Here is a 13,104-nt window from a genome sequence, read left to right as displayed (position 1 = left end):
TCATTGCTAGGTTGGTTGTGTGTCCATGTTCTGTTGGTACTATGCCTTCATTACTAGGTTGGTTGTGTGTCCATATTCTGTTGGTACTATGCTTTCATTGCTAGGTTGGTTGTGTGTCCATGTTCTGTTGGTACTATGCCTTCATTGCTAGGTTGGTTGCGTGTCTTTATATTGTCAGTGATACATGTCTTCATTGCTAGGTTGGTTGTGTGTCCATGTTCTGTTGGTACTATGCCTTCATTGCTAGGTTGGTTGTGTGTCCATATTCTGTTGGTACTATGCCTTCATTGCTAGGTTGGTTGTGTGTCCATGTTCTGTTGGTACTATGCCTTCATTGCTAGGTTGGTTGCGTGTCTTTATATTGTCAGTGATACATGTCTTCATTGCTAGGTTGGTTGTGTGTCCATATTCTGTTGGTACTATGCCTTCATTGCTAGGTTGGTTGTGTGTCCATATTCTGTTGGTACTATGCCTTCATTGCTAGGTTGGTTGTGTGTCCATGTTCTGTTGGTACTATGCCTTCATTACTAGGTTGGTTGTGTGTCCATGTTCTGTTGGTACTATGCCTTCATTGCTAGGTTGGTTGTGTGTCCATGTTCTGTTGGTACTATGCCTTCATTGCTAGGTTGGTTGTGTGTCCATATTCTGTCGGTAATATGCCTTCATTGCTAGGTTGGTTGTGTGTCCATATTCTGTCCGTAATATGTCTCATTGCTAGGTTGGTTGTGTGTCCATGTTCTGTTGGTACTATGCCTTCATTACTAGGTTGGTTGTGTGTCCATATTCTGTTGGTACTATGCTTTCATTGCTAGGTTGGTTGTGTGTCCATGTTCTGTTGGTACTATGCCTTCATTACTAGGTTGGTTGTGTGTCCATGTTCTGTTGGTACTATGCCTTCATTGCTAGGTTGGTTGTGTGTCCATGTTCTGTTGGTACTATGCCTTCATTGCTAGGTTGGTTGTGTGTCCATGTTCTGTTGGTACTATGCCTTCATTGCTAGGTTGGTTGTGTGTCCATGTTCTGTTGGTACTATGCCTTCATTGCTAGGTTGGTTGTGTGTCCATGTTCTGTTGGTACTATGCCTTCATTGCTAGGTTGGTTATGTGTCCATGTTCTGTTGGTAATATGCCTTCATTGCTAGGTTGGTTGTGTGTCCATGTTCTGTTGGTACTATGCCTTCATTGCTAGGTTGGTTGTGTGTCCATATTCTGTTGGCAATATGCCTTCATTACTAGGTTGGATGTGTGTCCATATTCTGTTGGTAATATGCTTTCATGTACAGGTTGGTTGTGTGTCCATATTCTGTTGGTACTATGCCTTCATTGCTAGGTTGGTTGTGTGTCCATATACTGTTGGTACTATGCTTTCATGTACAGGTTGGTTGCGTGTCCATATTCTGTTGGTACTATGCTTTCATGTACAGGTTGGTTGCGTGTCCATATTCTGTTGGTACTATGCTTTCATGTACAGGTTGGTTGCGTGTCCATATTCTGTTGGTACTATGCTTTCATGTACAGGTTGGTTGCGTGTCTTTATATTGTCAGTGATACATGTCTTCATTGCTAGGTTGGATGTGTGTCCATATTCTGTTGGTACTATGCCTTCATTGCTAGGTTGGTTGTGTGTCCATGTTCTGTTGGTACTATGCCTTCATTGCTAGGTTGGCTGTGTGTCCATGTTCTGTTGGTACTATGCCTTCATTGCTAGGTTGGCTGTGTGTCCATATTCTGTTGGTAATATGCTTTCATGTACAGGTTGGTTGTGTGTCCATATTCTGTTGGTACTATGCTTTCATGTACAGGTTGGTTGCGTGTCCATATTCTGTTGGTACTATGCTTTCATGTACAGGTTGGTTGCGTGTCCATATTCTGTCGGTAATATGCTTTCATGTACAGGTTGGTTGCATGTCCATATACTGTTGGTAATATGTTTTCATGTACAGGTTGGTTGCATGTCCATATACTGTTGGTAATATGTTTTCATGTACAGGTTGGTTGCATGTCTTTATATTGTCAGTGATACATGTCTTCATTGCTAGGTTGGTTGTGTGTCCATATTCTGTTGGTACTATGCCTTCATTGCTAGGTTGGTTGTGTGTCCATGTTCTGTTGGTACTATGCCTTCATTGCTAGGTTGGTTGTGTGTCCATGTTCTGTTGGTACTATGCCTTCATTGCTAGGTTGGTTGTGTGTCCATATTCTGTTGGTACTATGCCTTCATTGCTAGGTTGGTTGTGTGTCCATGTTCTGTTGGTAATATGCCTTCATTGCGAGGTTGGTTGTGTGTCCATATTCTGTTGGTAATATGCCTTCATTGCTAGGTTGGTTGTGTGTCCATATTCTGTTGGTAATATGCCTTCATTGCTAGGTTGGTTGTGTGTCCATATTCTGTTGGTACTATGCCTTCATTGCTGGGTTGGTTGTGTGTCCATATTCTGTCAGTAATATGCCTTCATTGCTAGGTTGGTTGTGTGTCCATGTTCTGTTGGTACTATGCCTTCATTGCTAGGTTGGTTGTGTGTCCATGTTCTGTTGGTACTATGCCTTCATTGCTAGGTTGGTTGTGTGTCCATATTCTGTTGGCAATATGCCTTCATTGCTAGGTTGGTTGTGTGTCCATATTCTGTTGGTAATATGCCTTCATTGCTAGGTTGGTTGTGTGTCCATATTCTGTTGGTACTATGCCTTCATTGCTGGGTTGGTTGTGTGTCCATATTCTGTCAGTAATATGCCTTCATTGCTAGGTTGGTTGTGTGTCCATGTTCTGTTGGTACTATGCCTTCATTGCTAGGTTGGTTGTGTGTCCATATTCTGTTGGTAATATGCCTTCATTGCTAGGTTGGTTGTGTGTCCATATTCTGTTGGTACTATGCCTTCATTGCTGGGTTGGTTGTGTGTCCATATTCTGTCAGTAATATGCCTTCATTGCTAGGTTGGTTGTGTGTCCATGTTCTGTTGGTACTATGCCTTCATTGCTAGGTTGGTTGTGTGTCCATGTTCTGTTGGTACTATGCCTTCATTGCTAGGTTGGTTGTGTGTCCATGTTCTGTTGGTACTATGCCTTCATTGCTAGGTTGGTTGTGTGTCCATGTTCTGTTGGTAGTATGCCTTCATTGCTAGGTTGGTTGTGTGTCCATGTTCTGTTGGTACTATGCCTTCATTGCTAGGTTGGTTGTGTGTCCATGTTCTGTTGGTACTATGCCTTCATTGCTAGGTTGGTTGTGTGTCCATGTTCTGTTGGTACTATGCCTTCATTGCTAGGTTGGTTGTGTGTCCATGTTCTGTTGGTACTATGCCTTCATTGCTAGGTTGGTTGTGTGTCCATGTTCTGTTGGTAGTATGCCTTCATTGCTAGGTTGGTTGTGTGTCCATGTTCTGTTGGTACTATGCCTTCATTGCTAGGTTGGTTGTGTGTCCATGTTCTGTTGGTACTATGCCTTCATTGCTAGGTTGGTTGTGTGTCCATGTTCTGTTGGTACTATGCCTTCATTGCTAGGTTGGTTGTGTGTCCATATTCTGTTGGTACTATGCCTTCATTGCTAGGGTTGGTTGTGTGTCCATGTTCTGTTGGTACTATGCCTTCATTGCTAGGTTGGTTGTGTGTCCATGTTCTGTTGGTACTATGCCTTCATTGCTAGGTTGGTTGTGTGTCCATGTTCTGTTGGTACTATGCCTTCATTGCTAGGTTGGTTGAGTGTCCATATTCTGTTGGTACTATGCCTTCATTGCTAGGTTGGTTGTGTGTCCATATTCTGTTGGCAATATGCCTTCATTGCTAGGTTGGTTGTGTCTCCATATTCTGTTGGCAATATGCCTTCATTACTAGGTTGGATGTGTGTCCATATTCTGTTGGTACTATGCCTTCATTGCTAATTTGGTTGAGTGTCCATATTCTGTTGGTACTATGCCTTCATTGCTAGGTTGGTTGTGTGTCCATATTCTGTTGGTACTATGCTTTCATGTACAGGTTGGTTGCATGTCCATATTCTGTTGGTAATATGCTTTCATGTACAGGTTGGTTGCGTGTCCATATTCTGTCGGTAATATGCTTTCATGTACAGGTTGGTTGCGTGTCCATATACTGTTGGTAATATGTTTTCATGTACAGGTTGGTTGTGTCTCCATATTCTGTTGGCAATATGCCTTCATTACTAGGTTGGATGTGTGTCCATATTCTGTTGGTACTATGCCTTCATTGCTAATTTGGTTGAGTGTCCATATTCTGTTGGTACTATGCCTTCATTGCTAGGTTGGTTGTGTGTCCATATTCTGTTGGTACTATGCTTTCATGTACAGGTTGGTTGCGTGTCCATATTTTGTCGGTAATATGCTTTCATGTACAGGTTGGTTGTGTGTCCATATTCTGTTGGTAATATGCTTTCATGTACAGGTTGGTTGCGTGTCCATATTCTGTTGGTAATATGCTTTCATGTACAGGTTGGTTGCGTGTCCATATTTTGTCGGTAATATGCTTTCATGTACAGGTTGGTTGCCTGTCTTTATATTGTCAGTGATACATGTCGTCATTGCTATTTTGTTTGTAAGGATCCACCTTGTAGTCCAGTATTTGTTTAAGTCAGTGAAATTATAGGTTTATGTTGTTCTTTACCACACCTTCAGTAAAGAGATATGGTTTTTCATGCTATATTCTTCCTTACAGAGCTGGGTACAGAGAACCTGCGTGTGTGTCTGAAGATCATCGAGGCATACATCTTGCTGGGCCCTAGAGACTTCATGCAGGTAGGCCACCTCTCCCTCTCGACACAAAAGAAACAAGTATCATTATTTTACCTTCGACTGACCCATACTATTTGCTTCTCTTTCCCTTAACCCTAGATTGAGTGGAAACATCTGTTTTATGTTCTCCCAAAACAGTGAAAACATCTCACCCAAATGCACAGGTGCACTGGACCCTCATGTGACCATCCAGTGAATGTCACTCTGAAACTCTTTTGCCCGTACTCCAGTGGAAACACATTATGGTTGCTTGTGCTAATCGTTTTAAAAAATGTCACCTGCACTCTATTGGTTGTGCCCCTGTGAAAATTCATATCAAAGTAGACCGGTCTCAACCTGGTGAATAGGGGGAATGTCTGTCTCACTGAAATCTCGCTAAGATATATATGTTACCGATCAACACAATTGGGATACGATGACATGTGTCAACCAAGTCATGGGTTGCTGAAGGCTGAATGAAGCAATAAACAGAAAACACACCTGACTGGCTCTCTCATTGTGATTGGTTGCAGCACTTCCACACAGTGCTGGTGTCCAGCCTCTCAAGTCTGATGACCGACATCCGGGCCGAGGGCCTTATCCTCATCCTGCGAAGTAAGTATCACAGATTTCTCACATTGATGTAGTTGCATCGTAGTTAAAGAATTCTTTCAAATACACTTCTGAAAACATTTTTCATTTTATAGTTCACAGCCCATGGTCTAAGTCAGCTATACAGCCAACCGCCTGTCACCTAGTGTAAATCTGATGAAACATGTAAAATATTTATGTATGTTGTTATGCACTAATTCAATTCTTGTTTCATATGACAGCTGATCGAACTTGTCTTTCGAGCATTCCCCGCAGACGGTCCTCGACTTTTCTCCCCCATGCTACCAGGACTGCTGAAGGATCTTCTGGCTCCAGAGGTAAGCTGTTTTATGTGTTGGTTTGTTCGAAGTTGCAGAAGATGTACGAGGCCTATCTGTAATGTTTTTTTAATTGTTTGGACAAAATCCCCATTTTTCTCTCGATTATCGCACAGACAACTGTGAAACATGTCACTCACTTATTAAAGACAACTTTATCTTAAACACAAGCCATCTTCTGAGTATTTACAATGTCTGTGTGATGCAACCCACCTCTTTAAAGCAAGAGCAAACTCTGCCATTCAAAAATTTATGATGTCCAAAAACATGACACGATGATACTTTTTCTTATTTAGCCAGTGAGTGAGACATTATGTTTTCTGTTCCAGGAGAATCCCATGCTGATGTCAATGTACCTGTCTCTGTTCAGTCGTGTGCTGCTGCAGAGCCAGGAACTGATGTGGTCCGTGTTGGAGCAGACGGCACCTCACCTGGGACAGGATGTGAGTTATAATGAAGGGATGGGATTGATGTGACATAGGAGAGGGTAGTAATGGTGTAAATCTTTCAAACTTTCAGAGGTATTTGTTAATAAAGGAAATATAAATGTTTGTTTCAGAGCCAGCAGGCACTGGGGAATCTCCTCGATCTGTGGTGTGAAAAGATGGACTGGGTCTCTCAGCCGGAGCGGAAGAAAATCTGTGCTCTTGCCCTGTCATCACTCCTTACAGTCAACCTCAGGTATTGCTGGCATATGATAGACACAGGACCCAGTCTGTAACCAGATAAGAAAGGTGATTATAGGTTTTGAGCATGATGTTTGAAGCTGGTGCAGAAGGTTCTTGCAAGGTCTTGCGGGTATGGGTGGCACCTGGGATTTCCACAACAATGAAAGCTAATTGTTTTATCAACATTCTAGAAGTTGGTGAGTCAGTAATAAAGTCAAACAACTTAGTGAATGACAATTCTAGAAGTTGGTGAGTCAGTAATAAAGTCAAACAACTTAATGAATGACAACTTCTTTCTATATGCAATAAACAAGAAGTTGTTATCCATAAAGTTGTTTGCTTTATCCAATGAAAACAGTGCAATATTTGACTTCACCACCACCAAAGCTGGCAAAGCCTGTTTCATTAGATGGGAAGGTTTTGGCGTTCATGTTCTGGGATGGTGTGGGTGTCATCATTGTGGACTATCTTCCCAAAGGACAGCCAGTAGATAGTCTTTTATGCTGCAGTCATGTGGCATTTACAGGAGGGAATTAAGACGATGAGATATGGGAAGGTGAGAAAAGATGTGCTCTTTCATCAGGATGGTGCCCCACAAAATGGCTTCAATCTATGAGTATGGTATTGAACTCCTGTTAGCACCCACTTCATTCCTCAGTCTTACACCTATTCACCGTGAAGGTCCGTGACCCGTGAAGGTCCGGGTTAGAATTGGTCTTCAGGAACCCATGCTTGTCGTAATCAGCGACTAATGGAATAGGGTGGTCAGACTCTCTGACTTGTTTGACAAATGTCATCGGTTCGCAGTTGCGCAGATTGATGCTCATGCTGTTGATCACTGGATTGTCTGGTCCAAATTATTTACAGACCGCCGCCATATAGCTGGAACATTGCTGAGTGCGGCATAAAACTAAACTCACTCACTTACACCTATTCTTAAACATGGAGAAAATTGCAGCCAGAACCCATTTCGATTCCAACTACTGCGTCAGGTCATGTTATGAAGCCACCAGTGGTATCTAGGTACTTGAGACATGTTGAATATAGGTGTTTACTGGGCTGTGTGTTGACCTAAGTTGTTTCCTATGTCGTGTTTTAGCACGGTGGTGGACAAATTCTCCAGCATCATCAACATGTGTGTTGAGGTCCTCCATGATGTGTGCCGGCAGGATGAGGTTACGGGTGTGCAGATGGAGTGAGTGTTACCATGGCTACTCGTGTGTTTGTTAGAAACGTTTTCATTTTCTCATTTGCACCCACATTAATCTCCCATTCAGCGTTGCACCCAACACAGTGCATCTGACTGGACCCATGAAGTTCCGGGTTGGAATTGATCTTCAGTAACCCATGCTTGTCGTAAGAGGTGACTATCGGGATCGGGATCGCTGTCTTGGTTGACACGTCATATCCCAATTGCGTAGATCGATGCTCATGCTTTTGATCGCTGGATTGTCTGGTCCAGACTCAATTATTTACAGACCGCCACCATATGGCTGGAATATTGCTGAGTGCGGTGTTAAACAACAAACCAACTGACAGACCAACCAGGCATCTGACAGACTGACCAAATGACTAACTGTTGGGTTGGTTGCAGCTTCCTGGTGATGGGTGACCAGGATGGTCCCCCGGAGGCTGGGATGGACGGGGACCAGGAAGATAACGAACATGAGAGGAGGAAGAAGATGGTAGGTGTTTCTGGATGGTGGGCTCACAGGTTTTACCTGAGTTTGAGGTTTTTCATGTTTTCGACCAGAACTGAGGAGGATTATTGTAAGTACCATGTAAAGTGTCTAAATGCCGGAAAGAAAAAGAAAACATTATAATACATCACAGTGAATGAGTATAGTGTAAATGATAAAGAATATACAAAGAGATTTCATGAAGGTGATGAAGACGATGAGCAGCATGAAGGCAACAGAAATCATGATACCTCCCTTATTCTGTTAATGCTCTGCTGACAACTGTTCATGCCCTGTACATCTTCTGGCAACTGTTCATGCCCTGTACATCTTCTGGCAACTGTTCATGCTCTGTACATCTTCTGGCAGCTGTTAATGCTCTGCACATCTTCTCATACCCGTTTTATGCTCTGCACATTTTCCTTATGCTGTTAATGCTCTGCACATCCCCCCTATGCTATTAGTGCTCTGTACATCTGTAACCATAGCTGTTAATACTCTGCACATCTTCCTGAAGCTGTTACCACTCTGCACATCTTCCTGAAGCTGTTATCGCTCTGCACATCGCATCTCCATACCCGAAGCTGTTACCACTCTGCACATCTTCCTGAAGCTGTTATCGCTCTGCACATCGTCTCATACCCGTGTTATGCTCTGCACATCTCCCCTATGCTTTTAGTGCTCTGTACATCTTTAGCCATAGCTGTTAATGCTCTGCACATCTCCCCTATGCTTTTAGTGCTCTGTACATCTTTAACCATAGCTGTTAATGCTCTGCACATCTTCCTGAAGCTGTTACCACTCTGCACATCTTCCTGAAGCTGTTATCGCTCTGCACATCGTCTCATACCCGTGTTATGCTCTGCACATCTCCCCTATGCTTTTAGTGCTCTGTACATCTTTAGCCATAGCTGTTAATGCTCTGCACATCTCCCCTATGCTTTTAGTGCTCTGTACATCTTTAACCATAGCTGTTAATGCTCTGCACATCTTCCTGAAGCTGTTACCACTCTGCACATCTTCCTGAAGCTGTTATCGCTCTGCACATCGTCTCATACCCGTGTTATGCTCTGCACATCTCCCCTATGCTTTTAGTGCTCTGTACATCTTTAACCATAGCTGTTAATGCTCTGCACATCTTCCTGAAGCTGTTACCACTCTGCACATCTTCCTGAAGCTGTTATCGCTCTGCACATCGTCTCATACCCGTGTTATGCTCTGCACATCTCCCCTATGCTTTTAGTGCTCTGTACATCTTTAACCATAGCTGTTAATGCTCTGCACATCTTCCTGAAGCTGTTACCACTCTGCACATCTTCCTGAAGCTGTTATCGCTCTGCACATCGTCTCATACCCGTGTTATGCTCTGCACATCTCCCCTATGCTTTTAGTGCTCTGTACATCTTTAACCATAGCTGTTAATGCTCTGCACATCTTCCTGAAGCTGTTACCACTCTGCACATCTTCCTGAAGCTGTTACCACTCTGCACATCTTCCTGAAGCTGTTACCACTCTGCACATCTTCTCATACATGTTTTATGCTCTGCACATCTCCTTCATGCTGTTAATGTTCTGTACATCTCTCCACAGCTATCTCGCCAGGACCCAGTCCACTGTGTGTCTCTGAAGGACTACATGGTGTCACAGCTCACACAGTGTCAGCAGAGTCACGGACAAGTCAACTTTGACCGTCTCATGGAGTCAGTGGACCCGGACATCAACTCCCAGCTTAGGATGTTCTGTGCCTGAATGTTCTGGAACACACGGCAGTAGAATGTTTTGTACCCATCACATGTGGCACACCAATTCAAACCTAAGGACGTTATATACTCGACTATTCTGCAGCTCTGTGGCCATGTCAGCTTGCATTGCAACTGGAGGATGTTATTGTGTGTTCCGACTTGCAACCAAGTATTCAGTACTGTGCGTGGCTAGTTGATCTGCTAAGACCAGCAACCAATAAGTTATTTGTTATATCTAAACTGTAGACATATCAAACACCAAGCAATGACATGAATGACCTTGTACACTTCGAGATTGAAGGTAACTAACTTGTCATTATGAGTGCACAAGGCACCCATGAAGATCCGGGTTAGAATTGATCTTCAGTAACCCATGCTTGTCGTAAGAGGCGACTAACAGGATCAGGTGGTCAGGCTCGCTGACTTGGTTGACACATGTCATCGTATCCCAATTGATCGTATAGATTGATGCTCATTCTGTTGATCACTGGATTGTCTGGTCCAGACTCAGTTATATATAGACCATATAGCTGGAATATTGCTGAGTGCGGCGTTTGACAAGCAAACCAAACCAAAAGCACAAGACTTTTCACACCAGTTGCCTCAAGGTGTGACGAGAGGCAATCATGACAGACCAGCAAACACTGACACAACAAACATTACACCATGATGATATCAGGCCAGTGACTAGTCAAGTTAGATAGCAGGATATTCAACACATGTTATGACAAATATTTCAACATGGCTTCCCTGAATTGACTGGGGAAAAGTAGGACTATGGGAGACTGACTGAAGAGATACAGTGAAACCTGGCTAGTCTGGAACCCCTACAATCTAGTGGTTTGTGGGAATGTGCACATACAAGTAAGAGGGACCAGAGGCCCAGATAAGCTGTGTATTTAGGTAAAATACGCACAGAAAATTTCCAATTACGCATTGAAAAATAATTGTTGCGTACCAATTACTCATTTAAAATGTTAGATACGCACAAAGTTTAAAACATATGCGTCCGGAATATATCTATAAAAATCACTTGCGTAATGAAAAAGACATTGATTGGTATCAAGTTGTATTGCTAGTATAGGACTAGTGTTGTACTGTCAGTACAGGCTGAGTGATTTTTTATGAAATCATTTCCATTATATTTAAGTTGGTTCTGCTTCGGTATGACATAAGGCAGAACATACCTGCTTAGTAAACTTACTCAATGACATATAATTAGGTGAGTAAAATCACTGAAATACCCACATATTTGAAAGCAGTGGGTAACGGAAAATGAAATACCGACTCAACATTCATTATACCCACCCCCCAAAAAAATACAGTGGGTACAGTACCCACATGAGCTAAATCTTATCTGAAGCTCTGAGGGACAGCACAACATACCAGGGGACGTTTTAGTCTCTTCATTTGTTTACTTGAAACCGCTATATCCTGGAACTCGTTCAACTTATTGATCGTAGCACTTAGCTGTTCTTAAAGCTCAATACTTTAATATAGATTTCAATACTGAAACATAGACATCTAACAGTCGTAGTGCTAAGCTGATCCTAAATCCAATACAGAAACATAGACTTCCGACAGTCGTGATCTTAAATCCAATACAGAAACAGACTTCCGACAGTCGTAGTGCTATGCTGATTGTAAATCCAATACAGAAACATAGACTTCCGACAGTCGTGATCTTAAATCCAATACAGAAACAGACTTCCGACAGTCATAGATCTTAAATCCAATACAGAAACAGACTTCCGACAGTCGTAGTGCTAAGCTGATCTTAAATCCAATACAGAAACATAGACATCTGACAGTCGTAGTGCTAAGCTGATCTTAAATCCAATACAGAAACACAGACTTCTGACAGTCGTAGTGCTATGCTGATCTTAAATCCAATACAGAAACATAGACTTCCGACAGTCGTAGTGCTAAGCTGATCATAAATCCAATACAGAAACACAGACTTCTGACAGTCGTAGTGCTATGCTGATCTTAAATCCAATACAGAAACATAGACTTCCGACAGTCGTAGTGCTATGCTGATCTTAAATCCAATACAGAAACATAGACTTCCGACAGTCGTAGTGCTATGCTGATCATAAATCCAATACAGGAACATAGACTTCCGACAGTCGTAGTGCTATGCTGATCATAAATCCAATACAGGAACATAGACTTCCGACAGTCGTAGTGCTAAGCTGATCATAAATCCAATACAGAAACATAGACTTCCGACAGTCGTAGTGCTAAGCTGATCTTAAATCCAATACAGAAACATAGACATCTGACAGTCGTAGTGCTATGCTGATCGTAAATCCAATACCTTGACACAGACTTCCGACAGTCGTAGTGCTAGGCTGGTCGTAAATCCAATACCTTGACACAGACATCTGACAGTCGTAGTGCTATGCTGATCGTAAATCCAATACCTTGACACAGACTTCTGACAGTCGTAGTGCTAGGCTGGTCGTAAATCCAATACCTTGACACAGACTTCTGACAGTCGTAGTGCTAGGCTGGTCGTAAATCTCGTATGTTAACATAGACTTGGTGACAGTCGTAGTGCTATGATTGTTTCGTGGAACGAGGCCTGGATTATTGTTTTCACTGCACATAGTATTAATATTCTGGGGATAAGCTGCCCTCACAGAGCACCTGCAGGGAAACACATCTGTCCAGTTTGTATAGGAATGGACAGCACTACTGATGGTGAAATGTTTCTGGAATCTTCAGCAAGTTACAGGAGTTGTATGTTTACACATAGACGATGTTGTTGCATGGACTTGTGAACCTGATGTATATGATGAAATTGTTGATGATGTTGTTATGGGTATATGTTGAAGACTACACAGAGGCCTTGTTTCCATGTGTACAATATGCTGTATTGCATGTACATACTCTATTTCTGTCACATGTATAAATTCGTAACTCGTGTACAGAGATATGTTTCATGTTGTGAGAATAAACAAACAACCAAACCTTCAGACTCCTCTTTCTGTGGATACCACCACCACATTTTTGGGTCATAAGTCGATGTTTTTAATTAATTTTTTGCATTGGTTTCTTTAGGTGTTTGAAAGATAGACAGCAGCATGACAATAAACTCATGGATTTCACTTTGGGACATTAAATGGCCTCCTGCACAAGTTTTTAGTTCTGTTGGGTCAAAGCATTAAACCAAAGGAAATAGAAGGCAAGGGACAGATAGATTAAGGACTGTAAATCCAGAGGAGTGAGTGAGTGAGTTTTGGTTTTACGCCGCTTTTAGCAATATTCCAGCAATATCACGGCGGGTACACCGGAAATGGGCTTCATACTTTGTACCCATGTGGGGAATCGAACCAGGGTCTTCGCCGTGACGAGCGAACGCTTTA

General features: G+C 42.5%; 1 protein-coding gene across 1 annotated transcript in view; it reads left to right on the top strand.

Moving 5' to 3' along the window:
* LOC124256516 (importin-11-like) overlaps positions 1 to 10,655 on the top strand; it is a 34,921-nt gene extending 24,266 nt beyond the window's left edge. Inside the window, exons 20-27 of the mRNA XM_046690506.1 lie at positions 4,660 to 4,739; positions 5,249 to 5,329; positions 5,549 to 5,644; positions 5,974 to 6,087; positions 6,204 to 6,325; positions 7,412 to 7,507; positions 7,907 to 7,997; positions 9,582 to 10,655. Coding sequence (XP_046546462.1) covers positions 4,660 to 4,739; positions 5,249 to 5,329; positions 5,549 to 5,644; positions 5,974 to 6,087; positions 6,204 to 6,325; positions 7,412 to 7,507; positions 7,907 to 7,997; positions 9,582 to 9,740 — 839 coding nt within the window. The 3' untranslated portion in view covers positions 9,741 to 10,655. The remainder of the gene's footprint in view (positions 1 to 4,659; positions 4,740 to 5,248; positions 5,330 to 5,548; positions 5,645 to 5,973; positions 6,088 to 6,203; positions 6,326 to 7,411; positions 7,508 to 7,906; positions 7,998 to 9,581) is intronic.
* The last annotated feature ends 2,449 nt before the right edge of the window (positions 10,656 to 13,104 follow it).

Source organism: Haliotis rubra, unplaced genomic scaffold, assembly GCF_003918875.1.
Source record: "Haliotis rubra isolate DU_JTF1 unplaced genomic scaffold, ASM391887v1 Scf63, whole genome shotgun sequence".
In the NCBI taxonomy this organism is placed as follows: Eukaryota; Metazoa; Mollusca; class Gastropoda; order Lepetellida; family Haliotidae; genus Haliotis; species Haliotis rubra.
The sequence above is the reverse complement of the archived record's forward strand: the minus strand, read 5'-3'. Positions and strand labels throughout refer to the sequence as shown.